Source organism: Lynx rufus, unplaced genomic scaffold (assembly GCF_022079265.1).
Source record: "Lynx rufus isolate CCGP_SWC_20201006 ecotype Redwood Valley unplaced genomic scaffold, mLynRuf1.p SCAF_6, whole genome shotgun sequence".
Taxonomy (NCBI): Eukaryota; Metazoa; Chordata; class Mammalia; order Carnivora; family Felidae; genus Lynx; species Lynx rufus.
The window spans coordinates 13,173,512-13,192,921 of record NW_025814878.1 but is presented as its reverse complement, the minus strand read 5'-3'; the positions used below and the strand labels follow the sequence as shown (position 1 = coordinate 13,192,921).

The following is a 19,410-nucleotide window of genomic DNA, read 5'->3' as shown; positions in this document are numbered from 1 at the left end:
AGATTAGGAAATGCTGAATTAAAATTGAGCATTTTCTTCACTGTAATACTTCATAACCTTTAATGTGTGCTATGAATTTCTAAGAGTATATATGTATATACACGTACACACATATAGGTACATCCATATATATATTATTTATACGGTTTACAAATGCATTTATTTTATGTGGCTTTTCACAAACTTATTTGACTTTAGTATCTTTTATTTGGAGGACATCTTGTGGTTCTCTGGTGTTCTATGAAATACACTTTGGGGAATGATGGGCTTGAACTATAACTGAATCGTAAGATAGTTCTCCAGATGTGTTAGCTATTATGTTCCAGTTACCCTTGGATGATATCTTTCATAGCTAAAGTTGTTTGCTGGACTCTTCTTCTGAGGGGCACAGCAGTTATCTAGATAGTAACGATCAGATGTCCAGTAAAGGAAAATAATTTGAATTCATTTAAGATAATTTTTTGATATAATGTTGGATAACTTTACAATGCATATAAAGATTGTTGATAGTTACATTTTTTCAGAAAGTTTTCATTCGTGTGTCTGAAATACTTAACAGGTGATTTTTGACTAAAACAGTGATAGCTCCCTTTAATCTAGTTTTTATGAATTGCAGAGAACATTTCTTTGGCAATCAGACAACGTGGAATGTAATTCTAGCTTTGTTATGTGTGAAATAACTTTGTGGAGGTAATTACTATTCTCTGGGACTTAGTGTCATCTAAGGTGAACAAGGTGATTTTTAAGGTGTAAAGTTTTGTGAATCTGTGGAAATAAAGCAGTATTTGTTCCATCTACTGACCGCCAAGTCATTTCATCTTGGTGGGCTATAAATGCTGTATTTCATATGGTAAGCCTAAGGGTGAGTTCCGCTTTTCTCTTTTTACCTGTTTGTCTCCTAGGACAGACAAGCTTTCATAATTTAGGAGGGAAGAACTTGATAGTTCTGGAATGGCTCACATATTTACCCTGAAGCAATCATAATGATTCTATGATTTGCTGGTTCAGGGCACCACAGGATCTCCCCTCTAATCCTGGGTATGTGTGTGTCAATCAGAGTGAGATTTTTCTGATTGTCACCTTCATCAAAATCAGATGATTCTCAAAGGAGATAGACGTGATAGATGGTTAAAATCAATAGATGTCCATTAAAGGACATGATATTTTAAAATTTATTTCCTAAAGCTTATTAATTGGTACAGTCTAATCTACTTATTAAGAAATAAACCAAGGTTGGGAAACTTTAATTCTGTTAAGTGTCACTGAAGAGAAAATAAAATCTTACATAAGTAAAAGTCAATACAGTATCTTAAAGATATGACATGCAAAAAATTGTATTAGTCTACCTTTAAGATTCACCTGAAGCATAAAACATTCAGTAAATAATAAAACCATACTGCAGTTCTTTGTATAGTTCCTTACAAAGTTTTGCTCAGTTTATGAATTTGAAAGGACTTACCAGACTCCACAGAGCATATGCAAATAAAGCTTTTATTTCAAGGCAAAGGATATCATCCTGCAGCAGGAGAAACATAATGCAGGTAAGCATTCTGAGAGACGTCCCATATCCAAGCTCCCACAGGCACTTACATGTACACAAGGATCGTGCTGAGTCTCCCTCCAACCACCATCTGACTTCTGAGGAACTCAATTTACCCTTTCAGTGATCAAGCCAGTCTTGCCAAACCAATTAGGCCCATTGCCAGCCATCAGTAAAACTGTTACACTCGGGATTACCAGGGGAGTTTTGGGGCGTTTGGGAACTTGAACAAGCATATCATAACTCCCATTGCCCTTGGCCAAGAGTCAAACTACATATTCAGATATCTCCAGTCCAGCTGGGGTGTCTTCACACTCATTAAAGAAAGAACACCCTCCCCATTTCAGACTAGTATTGTTAACGGTGTGATTCTCCAGTTGGAATCATTTTATTTTCTAGAACATCACCGTCCAATAGAAATGTAATGCAAGCTGCATGTGTAGTTTTAAATTTATTAGTAACTATACCAGTAACTGTTGAAAAAGGTCAAATTAGTTTTAATAATGTTTGAGATATTTCACATTCTTTTTTTATACAAACTTGAGATATTTCACATTCTTTTTTTATACTCGTTGAAATATATGTACTTGACAATTATACCACATCTTGGACTAGCCACATTTTAGGTGTTCAGTAGCCGTGTATGAGTGGTGGCTACCACGGTGGACTTTGTGATGGAGACCTAAATGATTTTACAATGAGAAACAAAATCTATATTTTGGAAATACTACTTTGATGGTAGTGCATCAGTTGAGCTGGCGGCAGAAGAGGGAGACCAATTAAGAAGCTTTTATAAACAATAAATAATGAAGATTTCAATTGTGACAACAAATGGGAAGAAATGGACATACGTGAATACAATTCTGGAATTTAATCTACAGGGCTTAGACCAATTCTTTGTGGCTGGGTGGTTTACAGGAATGGGGAGCAGGGCATAGTAAGAGATAAGAAATCAGATGTGACAAGGAGGTTTATATGATTTATTAAGTTGTTTTATAATTAACCAGCTCTTTTCAACAACTTATCAAGGCAGTTCACAGGTATTTGAACAAGCACAAGCTGAATAAGCACGGATTTTTGCTGCTCAGGTGACATAGCAAGTAAGAAGTAAAATGACACCTAGTGGTGAAATCAGGAGATCCTCTAAACATCCTGTATATGTGCTGTATTAAATCTTATGCCTTGTTACTTAGTTGATTTAGAAAATGGTTAATCTAGGATTGCAGATGAGTAATTCTTTCTGTAATGAAGCAATGATTGGTGACATAATTTTAAAAATCTGAGTTGGAAAAAAAAAACAAAACAGACTATGCTGATCAAAAGGACTCACTAATGTCCACACAAGATTAATGAAGAAAGGTGACTATAAAAACTGCAACATTTTTGACTTACAGAGATAATGAAACTACTCTGTAGCATCCTTATAGGGGGTGGGAAAAAAAGTTTACTTGTAAAGAAATACAAATCAGACTGGCTTTAAACTTCATTATAAGTTTAAATGCTGGACATGGTGGAACAACATGGAAGACTATTGAGCAAGACAAAAGCTAAGAATTTTGTACCTAGCCATGTTTTGTGCATGACATATAAAAGCTCCAACTTGTAAGGATTCAGTAGATACACCACCCAATGTCCTTCTTTAAAACTCATCCTAGCCACTGAAAGAGTGGTGGTGAATATTGAACTAAATTAAATTGAGTTACAGTTGAATAATTGTTTACTTCATGAAGCAAAATGTATACAAAAGTAACCTTTGAGAAAATAAGTATAAAATTTATGTCCGCATTCTCAAGTTTTATCAGTCTGACACTTTCATTAGAACTTTGGGGGGTAGAAGGAGAATAAAGGCCTGATGCTGGCTGTCAGAGCAGACATTTAACTTACTGAAAGGCCCTATATTTCTGAACATACTGAAATAGTGGTTAAAATTCTGTGTTCCTTGTACAGTGTGAGGGACTAATTTTCAGATTTAGGTGTCCTTTTTTTCTACCTTTCTTTTTTTCTCAATTCCCCTTCCCCACTCAGTAAACCAGTCTTCTCTCCTAGCAGTCCTTTCCAGTCCCTCGGTCTGGTGTTCTGCTTACTTTGTCACCGGCCACTTGGTTTTTGTAAATTAGGATGCCAGAGGTTCAAGTTTCATTACCTTGTCATTTCATACAAAGAGGGGAAGAGATGATTCCCTGGGATCTTGAGGCAGGATTAGATGTTCTGATACCAGTTGGCAGGTGTGTATTTATAAAAATTTAATGTAATAAGGGTGACATTTTGAATCCGTGGGAAAGCTATGATGGTTCAATAAATAGTGCTGGTAGGTGCATACCTCTATCACAGCTCTTCAAATTGTACACTTTAAATCTGTGCACTTTGCTGTCTGGCAATACAGCTCAATAGAACTATAAAAATAGCTCTGAAATTGTTAGAGGAAAAATACTTTCCCTGTGCCAAAATAAACTTCAGAAAATAATGAAATGTAATGAGTGAGACTGTAAAGCAATTATAAGATACTGCAAAAAGAAATTTAAATGATGTGGGGGCAGGGAAGAACTTCCTAATAAGCATGAAACCAAGGAAGGGAAACCAAGGATCCCATAAATGTGATCGTATCTTGCCAGTCCCTTCTCCCTCAGCCTTTCCCCATGTTAGCAGCCCGGTCCCCTTTCCTGTCCTACTAGGTACACTGTCAAAAATCTTACAGATGTTCTTCCAAAATAAATATGCTTCTAAAATTATATATATATTAGTACATGTATATATGTAAATATGAGGGTTTGGGCATTGTTTTGCAAAAAACAGAATTATATTAGTCTTTTTTGTATGCTTTCTGAATCCAGCGTACTTGAGGAAAGTCTCTTCGTGTCATCTGGCATAGTTCTAATTCCTTCATCTTAATAGTCATGATATAGCCAATTGTTTGTGTCCCAGTTTTTCCCAGTGTTCAGCCATTCCAAAATAATGGACGTTCACTTTATTTTCAGTTCTTGAAAATACACTAAAGTTATGTTGTTATTACCATCTTGTACATATTTGGTGGGTATTGGTCCTTTTGTTTTTGTGGAATAAATGCTTAGGAGTAGAATTGCTGTTCCTAAGGGTTAGAGTTTTAAGTATTTTTTTAAAAAAATTTGAATGTTTATTTTTGAAAGAGAGAGAGGGAGAGAGAGCATGAGTCGGGGAGGGCAGAGAGAGAGGGAGACACAGAATCCGAAGCAGGCTCCAGGCTCTGAGCTGTCAGCACAGAGCCCGATGTGGGGCTCAAACTCCCTAACCGCGAGGTCATGACCTGAGCTGAAGTCAGCCGCTTAACCAACTGAGCCACCCAGGCGCCCTATAAGTATTTCTACTTTTAATTAATGTTCTCAGGCTGCCTTTCAAAGAGACTGTATCCATTACGCATTTCCTTCAGCCATGTATGAGTACTTCTTCTACAACATTCCTGCTAACAGTAGATATTATAGCCCATTTTACTTCTGCATTTTCCTTTTTTTTTTTTTAACTTCCTCTTTGCTCAAGGTTTCAAAATCAATCAAAGAGTGACTTCCTTCTTTCCTAGGTATTTTCTGAGCATGCACATGACCTTGCACCTGTATGCAACCTTTTAGTCCTAGCATATGTCTAGTTTTTCAGGATTTTCTTTAAATTCTTGCCCAGGCTCTTACTTGACACACCTGAAACCACAGCCTTAGGCAACTGTGATACCGCCAGCAAATTGTTATTATATCTGTGCTGCCCTGCAGGTATGAGACCTTCTGTCTCCCTAAGCTGATGTCTGTGTCAAATGAAATTGCCACGATATCTTGGGAATAGTTTCCAGGGAGCTGTGAGTTGGGACAAAATATCAATGATTGTGGTCTAACAAAGCTGGTTTTGATAGAATTGTGAAATTTCAACCCTCTGTGATGGCATGTATTATTGCTTTTTCCTGTTTGCCCAGTCACTGACCTGGGGAGTGAGGAGGATGGGAATAGCCTTTCATCAGAACATCCCCCCACCTCCCCCCCCCCCACCCCCCGCCGCCCCGAGTTTCCATCATTCTGTTGGGTAGACAATGTTCCACTTGTTTTGTGACTTCACAGTTCTGAAGTGGTTAACTTTAGTTGCTAGTATTTAAATTTTTGTGGGAGAGCGAGTTCACAGAGGTCCTTACTTTGTCATTCTGGAAGTCACCTTCCTTTCCTAGTTTTCCTTAGCTTATTCATAGGTAGTGAGCCGACCATGTGAACTTTAAGGTCATTTTGTGCAAATCCAAGAAAAGCTGTTGGAATTCTAATTACATTAAATTTGTGAATTAATTTTGGAAGAATTGGCATTTTAAGATTTTTAGTTTTCTTAACTGGACACATGATTAAGACTGATAGACTTGATTATTTAAATGTATACTTTTGTGCAGTTTTTTAAATTTTCTAAGAATTCAGTCGTAAATGAGTCTAGGAAAAATACCTGTAATATATGATGGATATAGTGTTAATGACCTTTGATTAGCATTTTTAAATGTAAAGAAGGTAAGATATAAGCATAGGTAAAGGACATAAGGTATTTTTCAAAGAAGATATACAGATGACCAGAAAGGCAAAGAATACTCAGAGATTACACCAACACAAATTAAAATGAGATACCCTTTCCACTTAACAAAAACAAAACAAAAGAAAACATTGTTTGCGAAGAGTGTGGCAAACTATGTTCTTACACTGCTGTTGGATGTATGAATTGGTATAACCTGTTTGGAATACAGTTTGACCCACATATCCCTTTTCCTAAGAATTAATCCTTAGGAAAAATCATCAATTTACACACTCATTAAATAGTAACTGAGTGCCCACTTTATGCCAAATAATGTTTGTCACCAGGAATACATCAACAGAAACACATACACACTTAAAACCTTTGCCTTCATGGCATTTACATTCTTGTCGGTGAGGCAAACAAGAATAAAATTTAAACAATGAAAGTTTATTAGAATGAGCAGGTGTGCCAAAAGGCAGGGGGAAGGTGGGAGAGAAGTATGGGGTAGAGGCATGTGTTTGGGATCTCCCAAGAATATTACAATAATGTTGAGACTGATTAATCTCTAAGAAGGGGAATATGTTTTATTTGCTTTATATTTTTCTGTGTTGTTTCTACCATGAATATGTAGAAATAGCAGAAATAAAACTTTTTTTAAAATAATAAAATTCTTTCACAGTATGAGTTTCTGACATTTTATAGAGCTTGGTTTATTTTAGCAGTCTCTTCAGACATTACAGTGGATGGATCCTACTTTAGAATAAATATAAATGAAGTTATTAGCATAGGATTTAATTTTGCAACCTGTCACCCTTGGGTAAAATATGGCTTAATTTATTTTTTTAAATCTAGCTATTTTAAAACTTGAATTCATTTACAAAATTGAAATTCTGTTTGCTTATCTGTAATTAAGAACATTGGAAAGGCTATCAATGTCTCTCTTCAAGAATTTTGTCACATAAATGTACTAAGTTACTCATTTACTTTGCAGCACTGAATTTCAAACAGTAAAAATTACTTGATCATTTTAAATATTTTATATTGAAAACTTCTTTCAAAATTGTTTAAAAATGTTTCATGGTTGATTTCATTATATTTTACTTTCATTTTATATATTAACTATCAATTTAAGAATTTAGAGTAATTTAGAATTTTAGAATTTAATTCAGGAAAATATATTTTAGGAAAACAGTTAAAGGATGGGAAGAAACCAGAACCATGCAAACCTATCCTCAAGGTGGAATTCAAAACGACTAGATCTGGGTAAGATTTTACTTCATTGCCAATATTCAGTGTATATAATTACTAAAATAGCACTAAGGGCTATTTTATCATTATGTTTTAAAGCCTACTTTAGAATGTTCTAGCCCAGTCTTAAATTTTATGCATGCTTTATTTAATGAAATAACTAAAATTGGTAAATTTAGGATAAAGTATTTCTTTGTATTCTCTTTGTCTTCGGTAGTTTTGTAATGTATCTTGGAAAGTTTGAATAATCTTTCTTGTTAAACATTATACATTCAGTTCAGTTACTCTTTAGCAACAATGGTTGTTACTATTCACTACTATTCACAGTAGTATTCACTACTGAAAACTGGAACAAGCAGTGAAAAAATATTTAAAACTTAACCTATTTATACTATATATGTTAATTATGAAAGTTATGTGTGTTTTTCACAAATTAAATCTCATCATGAGAATATTTGGCAAATACAAAAACACATACAGTTTAAATATTAAAGGAAGTTTGTCAGTTGTATTTTGTATTTTTTATATGTACCAGATGTTTAAATGTATAATAAAGGGAAAAATTATGAATGTTTGCTAGAAAATTCCACCTCATTAACCCCTGAAAGAAGCCTTTTATTTATGTTCTAGTTCCCCAGGAAGAGTGTGTGGTTTTATTTATCATAGCTATGTAAGGGAGTGAATTTTTTTTTCAATATATGAAATTTATTGTCAAATTGGTTTCCATACAACACCCAGTGCTCATCCCAAAAGGTGCCCTCTTCAATACCCATCACCCACCCCCCCCCATCCCCCATCAACCCTCAGTTTGTTCTCAGTTTTTAACAGTCTCTTATGCTTTGGCTCTCTCCCACTCTAACCTCTTTTTTTTTTTTTTCTTCCCCTCCCCCATGGGTTTCTGTTAAGTTTCTCAAGATCCACATAAGAGTGAAACCGCATGGTATCTGTCTTTCTCTGTATGGCTTATTTCACTTAGCATCACACTCTCCAGTTCCATCCACGTTGCTACAAAAGGCCATATTTCATTCTTTCTCATTGCCACGTAGTATTCCATTGTGTATATAAACCACAATTTCTTTATCCATTCATCAGTTGATGGACATTTAGGCTCTTTCCACAATTTGGCTATTGTTGAGAGTGCTGCTATAAACATTGGGGTACAAGTGCCCCTATGCATCAGTACTCCTGTATCCCTTGGGTAAATTCCTAGCAGTGCTATTGCTGGGTCATAGGGTAGGTCTATTTTTAATTTTCTGAGGAGCCTCCACACTACTTTCCAGAGCGGCTGCACCAATTTGCATTCCCACCAACAGTGCAAGAGGGTTCCCGTTTCTCCACATCCTCTCCAGCATCTATAGTCTCCTGATTTGTTCATTTTGGCCACTCTGACTGGCGTGAGGTGATATCTGAGTGTGGTTTTGCTTTGTATTTCCCTGGTAAGGAGCGACATTGAACATCTTTTCATGTGCCTGTTGGCCATCCGGATGTCTTCTTTAGGGAAGTGTCTATTCATGTTTTCTGCCCATTTCTTCACTAGGTTATTTGTTTTTTGGGTGTGGAGTTTGGTGAGCTCTTTATAGGTTTTGGATACTAGCATGTAAGGGAGTGAATTTATGTAGTGTATACAGAGCGTTGGTTCTCAAATTGTGGTCCTTGGAACAGCAGTATTAGCTGAGAACTTGTTAGAAATGCAAATTCTCAGACTCTTCCCCACACCTTCTGGATCAGAAACTATCTGTGGGTGGAGCCAACCAATCTGTATTTTAATTAGACTGAGAGGAGATTCTGATGCATGGAAATTTAGAACCCTGGCATATGTTTTCTTTTTTAAGTTTATGTATTTTGAGAGAGAGAAAGAGCACACAGGGGTGGGGGCAGAGAGAAAGAGAGACAGAATCCCAAGCAGGCTCTGCACCACCAGCACAGAGTCCAGTGTGGGGCTTGATCTCACAAACCGTGACATCATGACCTGAGCCGAGATCATGACCTGAGCCGAGATCAAGAGTTGGATGCTTAACTGCCTACGCCACCCCGGCGCCCCAGTTTTTAAATACCAGCTTATAACCACTGGTTGTTATAACTGTGGTCCACTTACCTCTATTTCCTCTTCTTCTAATCGTATTCATTTTAGCCCTATTCTCATTTGAGAAAGACAGTGGCTGAAGAATCATAAGGTTGCTGTTACTTGTCCTTGATACTCATCAGCCTTCCTGTGGGATTCGGAAGATATACTGGTTCCAACAAGAGGTTGAATGAACTTCAAAAGGAATGGAATCTGTTTGATTGACTGTGGCATCCCTCACTGTGTGACCTTTGGCATAGAGTTTTTTGACTTCTTGGAACTTCAGTTTTCTCATTTATTACATGAATATGATAATTGGTCAAAAGGTGGTTGTGATGAATTAAGTGAGAGACAGTCATGTGTTGAAAGCATTTCACAGAGTGCCTAGTACATAATAAACTTCCTATGAATAGTTGCTCTTATTGTTACTAGAAAACTTCCTACTACCAACTGTCCTACTGCCTACTACCTACTTCCTACTACCAAATTGTTTGCATAATTTGTCCTATGGCAAAGGAATGTAAGGAAAGGCAATGACAGCAAAAACAAAAACAAAGTGTGTGGGGTGAACCAGAAAAAAACTTGTGTTTATAGTTTACAATACAACATCAAATGAATTGTCTACACATTTAAATTAACCATGCCTATTGTCTACTGATTGGAAACAAAGGCGAATGTCCAGGGAGGATTTTTTTTTTTCTATTTGTGCTTTACTGTTTTCAATTTTTTTTAAGCTTATCTATTTTGAGAGAGAGAGAGAAGAGGGAGGGAGAGAAAGAGAGAGAGAGAGAGAGAGAGAGAGAGAGAGAGAGAACACAAACAGGGGAAGGGCAGAGAGAGTGGTAGGGAGAGAATCCCAAGCAGGTTTCTCATCGTCAGCAAGGAGCCCGATGTGGGGCTCGAACTCACAAACTGTGAGATCATTACCTGAGCCAAAATCAAGAGTCAGACGTTTAACCAGCTGAGCCACCCAGGTGCCCCACCTGTTGTCAATTCTTTTATAATGATAATGTTTATGTTTCCAGTTTCTTCAGGATGGCAGCCATACTTTTTCTTAAGATCAGAAATGAAAAAAAAAAAAAGTCTCATTCCTTTGTATGCATTTGTAGATACCTGTAAATTGATCAATAGGATCACCCTCTGATAATGATCTTCACTAGCTTTACAATTTCTTTTTTCACCTGGCATAGGACATTGGGTAAATTAAACAGGTTCTTTTTTTCACAGTGCATGGCCTCTTTGGAAACTTGAGATAGTTCCTTAGAATTCCAGTGTTCAACAGCATTGAGAACTGCACCCCTATTCCACCTACAGCAGAATCACCCTCCTTTAAGTAAGCCTGTCAGCTCTCCCCTTTTCCTGTTCCTAGCAAGTATCTTGAGCAGGTACTACCTGAAGTTGTTTGTCAGGTTGGCAACAAGTAATATTGGCAAATTACCAGATTTTATTAGAAGAGTCATCCTTCCCTCCTCAAGATCTGCATTTTCTTCTTTTTGCCTAGAAATCATTTGAGAAAGATTCTCTTTCATCCGTTTTAACTCAACAATAATATCACTGCTTTGTGGATGTCTTGGCCATGTTGCCTAGATTAGGACCGCAGTAATATATTCTCAAAGCATGCTATATTTTTCCCTTCTAGAATTTTTACTTGTCATTAATGATGAAATTATTAGTTTAATGCATGTGTTCCCTCTTAAATATTCAGCTCAGTGAAAGCATGGGACATACCTGTCTCAGTTCTAATTGCCCTAGCATAGTGTTACTGAATATGAGGAAGAAGAACATAGGCCGGTATTTCGAAAAGTGTATCCGTGAAGAATTAACTGTTATAGATCAATAACATATAATTTGTTTCTGAAGCAAAGGTACACTCTGACAAAAAAATGGAATCACGATGTTGTATCTGACTTTTGTTTCCTAGTAAAATAAAAGCATATGTTGCACCAGGAGAGAGCAGATTTTTCCCCTAACATTGTGAATGGTGACAGTATAATTAATAGAACATTTTAATAGCACTTTTATTAAAAATATGGAACTATTCTTTACATGGCCAGTTCTTAATCCAAAGTTAAATGTGAAGTCAATTCTGTTGAAGTTGGTTTTTTGAAACACTGGCGTGACCCAGGTGTGGAGTGCTACAGCAGATGGTGCTCGAGCAAAGCGATTAAGGGTGTGAGCTCTGGAGCCGGCCCGCCTGGGTCCACTGCTTCCTCAGAGCCCTGCCATCTTGGGCACATCAGCTAAGCTTCCTGTGCTTGTATCTTCATCTGTAAGGCAGGAACAATAATAGTATCTGCCTTATGAGTTGTTGCGAAGATTAAATATATGAAGCACTTGGAACATACCCTTTCAACCGGTTGTCTCGCATACCTCTTGTCTCAGAACAGCATTCGATAAGCCCTGACGGGCATCTCTGATTTTGCTTTCTCAGAGCAGACGTACAAGTTGTAAGGTTGGCAAAACTAATAAGTAAGGAGCCTCACTGATATTCTTCCCTGGATTGAGAATTCCACTCTGAGAAACATTATGACATTACATTATTTGTTTGTTTGTTTGACACACAATATTACATTAGTTTTGGTTGCACAGTGTAGTGATTCAACAACTCTGCATTATGCTGTGCTGGCCACAAGGGCAGCTACCGTCTGTCACCGTACAACACTGTTACAGTACCATTGACTGTTCCATATGCAGTAACTTGCATCCCTGCAGCCTCTTCATTCTGTAACTGGAAACCTGTATCTCCCATTCCCCTTCACCCATTTTGCCCATCCCCCCTCACCCCTGATTTTTTTTGCTTTTAAATATTAGATAAGGGTGATCTACTAGTGGGTTACGACAATACTTTTGTTGGTTGTGACATCAATTTTTAACTTATGGACTAGAATAAGATATAGAGTGCACTGCAGGTTTCGGGTTAAGTATTGGTTCACATGAAACTTGTTCAACTGTATGTACTTAGGTATCTGTATACTGTATCGTGAAGTAAAATGCACTTCGTACTATGACTCAAGATCATCATGTTTGAGAGCCCCTGATTTAGGGGAAATAACTGAGGCTTCGGATTTTTAGACTTAGGTTCCAAGCCCAGTTCTGCCACTCAAGTGACGGTATAATCTTTGGCAAGTTGCTTAACATCACTGAACCTCTGTCCTTACCTTGGTAAAATAGGGACAGTAATTCCCACTTAATAAAAGTGCTGTAGAGACCTGAAAGAAATAATATGTGTTTGGCCCATGGTACATGTTTGGTAAATTGTAGTTCCTTTTCTCCTTTACTTCTGCATTTTTTGTTTTGCTAATAGACTGCATAACAAGTTACAGGCAGGGCCAAATTTTCAACAACAATGAACTCTGGATAGGTTCAAGTTTTCAAACAGGTTTATTTATTTTTGAGAGACAGAGTGCAAGCTGTGGAGGGACAGAGAGAGAGGGAGACACAGAATCAGAAGCAGGCTCTAGGCTCCAAGCTGTCAGCACAGAGCCCAATGCGGGGCTTGAACTCACAAACCGTGAGACCGTGACCTGAGCCAAAGTCAGATGTTTAACCGGCTGAGCCACCCAGGCACCGCAGGAGTTAGTGTCTTTTAAGGAATATGCTACCACTCAAAGAATCACCAGTTTGGGGGAGAAGTATCTCTGTTCAGTATCCTAGAAGTGAATGTTATCATAGTTAAAAATGGCAGTTTAGTCACATTTGGAGAACCACATCTAAGAGATTAATTTACTCCCTTTCCTCTAACACGTACTATGGCAAACCCTTTGTGTATAGGGCCAGAGAGAATATTTTAGGCTTTGCAAGCTGGATAGGTCTCAACTGGCAGCTATCCAACTCTGCTGTTGTAGCCCAAAAGCAGCCATAGACAACTCATAAATGAATGAATGCAGCTGTGTTCCATAAAACTTTATGTACAGACACTGAAATTTACATTTCCTTTAATTTTCATGTGTCATGATATATTCTTTTGTGTATTTGTTTCCAACTATTTAAGAATGTAAAAATCATTTTTAGTTTGTAGGCCATACAAAAAACAGACAAGAGGTTATAGTTTGCTGACTCCCTTGATATGCACACATGTACATACATATAACGTATTTAAGCTTGTCTATAAGCAAACGTTGCCCCCCACCCAGTGGTGCCTGAATTAGTTTTCAAGTAGTTTAGTAGATGATTTCTTTAATTTATTTTTATTTTGGGGGGCACCTGGGTGGGTCAGTCAGTTAAGCATCCTACTTCAGCTCAGGTCATGGTCTCTTGGTTTGTTAGTTGGAACCCCCATGGGGCTCTCTGCTCTCAGCGCAGAGCCCACTTCAGATCCTCTGTCTCCCTTGCTCTCTACCCCGCCTTCCCTCCCTCACGCTCTCTGTCAAAAATAAACATTTTTAATTTTTTTATTTTTTAAATTTATTTATTTTGAAAGAGAAAGAGAGCGCTATTGGGGAAGGGGCAGAGAGAGAGGGAGAGAGAGAGAATCCTAAGCAGGTTCCACGCTGTCTGGCTATCAGCACAGAGCCTGACCCAAGGCTTGATCTCAGGATCCATTAGCTCATGACCTGAGCCTAGGTCAAGAGCCGGGTGTTTAACCAATTGAGCTACCCAGTAGCCCTGATGATTTCTGTAATTTAAAAAAAAAAAAAAAAAAAAAAAGTGGTGGGGGGCACCTGGGTGGCCCAGTCAGTTGAGCATTTGACTCTCGCTTTTGGCTTAGGTCATGATCAGAGGGTTGTGAGATCCCCCATGTCAAACTCCATGCTGAGCGTGGAGCCTGCTTGGAATTGTCTCTCTCTCCCTCTCCCCACTTGTGCTTGTGTGCTTTCTCTCTCTTAAAAAAGAATTTTTTTTTTATATGTGCACTAAAAGTTGTAGGATGATTGCCTGTGTGGGAATATGAAAAAAACACAGATTGTAATAAAAACTCAGGGTACATTTGTGATATTCTGGTCCTGAAAATATCTAAAAGTCTATTTCAGTAACACCCACAACTTGCTACCACTGAGTTTCCCCCACAGCTGCTAGAACTGTATCCAATGAGAGAATCCCAGCTCTCTGAAGCCCCAAAACAAACTCCCTCGTGCAAAAAGATTGTTATCCCCAGAACACAGGCTCACTCTGGTATGTTTTTTCCTTCTCAACTGTAGATTGTTTTTAAATAACTATATATAAATTATCCATAATCACATGCTGTGCTTACTGTGGCCAGACATTGTTCTAAGTGTTACACATATTTTCTTTAATTTTAGCAACCACTTTATGAGGCAGGTATGACAGATGAGGAGACTGTTACAGAGAGGTTGAGTAACTTGCCCAAAGTCATACAAATCATAAGCAGAAGACCCCAGATTTAATGAAGTCTGTACTCTTAACCACACTGCATTTCCTTTTTAATTAAACCTACTCTCTGTTCACATTAACCACAGTCCCCAAGATTATAGCTATACCTGCAGATCTGCCAGCAACAATTGCTTGGCTTAACTACCTTGAAAACACTGAGATGAAAAAAATTTTTGGCCACAGAGCCAAAAGTCTTAGGATTAAAGTAAGTTTGGAGTCCTGAAATAGACCACTGAAATCGGCCAAGTAGAAAGCCAGGATCAAAAGCAAAGTGGTAGAGAAGGGTATGCCGGGCAAAGACGAGTGAGGCTGGAAGGATCAAATGATGGGAGACTCTTCGGCCCCTCCTGCAGGGAGCAGCGCGGTTAAGCACTTGGTAAATGCTTGCTGAGTGGATGAATCATAATAATATTCTAACTTAATTTGTGTAGTTACTCTTGAGTGGCCTATGAGCAGAAAATTCTTCAGCATAAGCTACGTTTTATAGTACTTTAATACAAAGTGTAGTGACAGATAACAGAAATGACATGAAAAATCAATAAAATATTTTTAAGGTATTTCATAGGAAGAGTGCAGTTTTTTTAAAAAAGTATAATTGGTCACAATTGTTATATTAATTTCATTTTTTTAAGATTTTATTTTTAAGTAATCTCTACACCCAACATGGTGCTCAAACTCACAACCCCGAGATCAAGAGTCAACATGCATTTCCGACTGAGCCATCCAGGCACCTGTATTAGTTTCATTTTTAACCACTATTACTATCTTCTTCTCTGAAGTGTTTTTGGAAGTACCTATTTTAATTATAACATTAAATAAAATCTTCACAAAAGAAGCATATTAACCTATAATTCCACTATTCTAAAACAATTTTTTTTCTTTTCATTTTCCTTCAATCTTTTTTCAGATACATTCCTTAATTGTATTCTTAGAGCATATTCAGTCTGATATTTTTTTTTTCTACTTAACATGTCTAAAGTCTTACTGGTTTTTATCAGCTTTTTTAAATAATTCATTGTAAAGGCTATGCACTTCACTCAGACTATTGTCCCTTTTGCTGAACATTTAGTTTTTGATATTATAATCAGGTTCTTCATATTAGAAGTAAAAATATAGTAGTGAACAGATTCTCTTTTTTGATGTTGTAGATAACTCAACAGAGTTTTTACTAAATGTTGTACTATTTCTTTACAACAAATTTCCAGTGGTGAAATTTTGAAGATAAAAGATTTTTATGAATCTTGATAAATTCCCACATGGCTTCTTGGAAGTATCTGTGTATCCTTTTAAAGAACTGATTATAAAATACAGCAGTGTCACCAGTCTCATTAATGTGAGATGTTTTTCTGTTATTAGTTTCCTACCTTAAAAGTAAGCATTTACGCTTTTGAATCATCTTAAATACTATAACCACAAATGTGAACTCCTAAATGAGTGCTGTTATGACAGAAAAGGCAACCTGCTGTGATAATAGGGACCTGAAGTTAAATTTGTTTTCATCTGCGTACAAAGTGATGTTTCATAAAAACTTTATAACTTAATTTTTTGCAAGCAGTCATCCAGCTGAGCTTTTATGTTTTGTCAGGGACCAAAATTATTTATATGCTTATCCATGCCCCTTTATCTAGAAACTGTCTGATAAATTTAACAAAAGTTAGTATATTAGTGGTTGATATTCATTTGGTAACAGTTCTTCCATTTCTGAAATCCTAAAGTAGAATTTAAAATCTTGTACTTTTTTTTTTTAACCTTGTAGTTTGTGATGTGTTTATTTGTAAAAAAAAAAAAAAAAAAAAGGGCACAGTTTCATTTCACACCTAATTGTTTTCAAAATTGTTACTTGTTGAGGCTATTCAGATATTTCTTTGTTATACTGCCTCTAGTTTATTGATCCTACTTTTTTTACTGCTGAAGTTCGTCCTGAGCTTTCTAGAGTTTTTTCTTTTAGAGCTGTCCCTTCTTCATCGTCTAAATTGATTCTCTGTTAATCCTTAAAGCTTTATGGCTTGTTCGAATTAATCTAAGGATAGATTTTCCATTGTTATTCATCCTAATGTATGTTGTTTTTTTTTCCATCTCTAAAATGTTTCCATTTCTGATGTGTACATAGATTAAATGTCTTATCTTAGTGATGGTTCACTGATTGTTCTGGTACTTTTACTTGACTGCTTATACACCGATGACAGCTTATATGCTTTGATTATGTTTTTCTAGAGGACAGAGATCAAATCCATTTAAGACCTTGTCTGCAGTAAATGATTTTGAAAACTTTGCAGTGTTCTTTCATAGATAAGCTTAGAAATCATACTTGTAACACTATGAACTTCATATATAGTTTATTTAATCACAAAAATCACATGACAAAGATTGCATTGAAGGTTTTAGATTTCTTGTTTGAAAATAATGCCTGTTACCTAAGTTCTTTCATTTGTATTGGTACAAGGAAAAAAAAAAGTAATGGGCTAGTATGAGTTGCTGTGGGACATTATAGTTAATCCTCTATATCCTAACTAGGTTGCATTATGAAACTATAATACGCTGAAATCCCAAAGCATAATTTTTCTGAAATTTGTATGGCTAGGATAGGTCTTAAATAACTTTCTTTCTAAAAATATATCCTAGCGGAATTGTTTATTTTGGAAATTTCTTTCAAGTTGAGTATAAAAGACTACAGCTGGAGTCTCATATCTGCTTCTACAGTCTTTTGTGATACGTTCTTTTAATGAGGCATATGAAGAAAATTCAGTTTTGCACAAATACGTAGTTTGACTTTTTTTAAATAGATTTTAAAAAAAATGTTTATAATTTATTTTGAGAGAGAGAATATGCAGGCAGGAGAGAGAGGTAGAGAAAGAAGGAAACCAGGAATCCAAGCAGGCTCTGCGCTGTTAGCGTGGAGCCCGATGCATGGGGCTCAAACTCATGAACCGTGAGATCATGGCCTGAGCCAGAAGTAAGAGTCTGACTGAGACTTAACTGACTGAGCCACCCAGGCACCCTTGTAGTTTGACTTTTAAAATAATGGTAAATATTCCTTGATACTATACCAAAACTTACCAAGTGGTAGATCCAGCAGTGTGAGAGCTGAATCCCTTTTCAGAAAAGCGTTCCTATTCTGTTTTCTTGAAAATCCTTTGGTGTGTCAGCACTTTCAGTGTCTCTTTTCCTCTTGCGTGCTTTTATAACATCACGACACTGGTAAATTGAAAAACATTGATTGAGTGAGTCATTTGTATCTTGTAATGCTGACACATTTCATTATATATTTTCAAATTACTGATACCACCACTGATGTCATCAGGAAAGTTTTCAAGTATTGGGAAACTGTGAAATCCAGCATGGCAGATAGAAGTTCCCAAACTCTTGATTTTCACTTGAAAGGTCAGATTTTATCATTGTAAACAAATATTGTCAGTTGTTTTTCTTAAAGTAACAGATTCATTCATTTTTGAGAAAATGACTCAGTTACCTCAGCCTAAATTATAACTTGTTAGTCATCCTTTCAGCAAAAGTAATAGCAAATAGTTTAGCTCACAATTCAAACAATTGTACAAGGGGTTTTCTGGAAATAAATGTCCATTTCAGTATACAGAAGTGCTTTGTGTATGCTTTTTATTTTCTTAACACAACATTAAAAAGACATATTGGGGCACCTGCGTGACTCAGTTGGTTGAGCGTCTGACTTCGACTCAGGTCACGCTCTCACAGTTTGTGGCTTTGAGCCCTGCATCAGGCTCTGTGCTGACAGCTCGGGGTCTGGAGCCTGCTTCGGATTCTGTGTCTCCCTGTCTTTCTGCCCCTCCCCCACTTGTGCTCGCTCGCTCTCTCTCTCTCTCTCTCTCTCTCTCTCAAAAATAAATACATTTTAAAATTTTTTTAAAAAAAGACATATTAAGGGTCAAGATTTGAAATTAGTCATTTTATTGCTTCAGCAAAGACATGAAGTGGCAGGAGAAAAATTCTTTTCATGTATGGAAATGAGGACTAAAATGAATAGGTCCAGTTTGGCGCCACTGCTTCGATTCATGCTGAGATGCCAGGAGTTTAATCCACCTACTATTGCCTTGTGCCATCGGTGCAAATATCAGCACAGTGTAAGGCAAATAATGTCTTAATATCATGATGAAAATGGCTTTATCTTCACAGTAAAGGATCCTGAAAAGCCCTAGGGGTTCACAGACCACCCTCTGAGTATCACTGTTGTATACTGTAAGGCAATTTATGGAAATGTTTTGAGATTCCACATTTTTGATAACTAAAAGGATATGTATTAAGTCTGATTACTATAACAACTTTACATAAAAATTATATCAATAAAAATAACCAAATTATATTAAAATCTTAACACTTTACTCAAATACTGTGATATGCAAACCTACTCTACTAAAGCTGTATCATTGTTACCTTGATCATTAAGTGAGCAGGAACTTGTCTAAATATATTATGCTCCTTTATTTTTCCCCAAACTTCTATCTCTCCGTGTTAGCAAAAGAGAGTATTAGGGTTAGTCACTAGTGAAATATGGTCTGGAGATGGCTACTCTGATTCTCAGAGAGTCGTCTTAAAATTGGCAAAGGTAATATCTGAACTAGAAAGGCACTGGAATATCACCATCATGATGCTAAAGTAATAGTCACTTTCTGAGAATGTATTTTGTCCCAGGCACTGTAATAAGCAACGTGTATATTGTGTTACTTAATCTTTACAATAACTCTGTGAGGTGTCTATT

At 36.7% G+C, this 19,410-nt stretch overlaps 1 protein-coding gene across 4 annotated transcripts in view; it reads left to right on the top strand.

Annotated features, from left to right (window-relative positions):
• STXBP5 (syntaxin binding protein 5) overlaps positions 1-19,410 on the top strand; it is a 173,227-nt gene that overhangs the window by 68,803 nt on the left and 85,014 nt on the right. For all 4 annotated transcript variants that reach the window (XM_047101606.1, XM_047101605.1, XM_047101608.1 and 1 more), the window contains exon 9: positions 7,225-7,303. In XM_047101606.1, the coding sequence (XP_046957562.1) occupies positions 7,225-7,303 (79 nt within the window). The remainder of the gene's footprint in view (positions 1-7,224; positions 7,304-19,410) is intronic.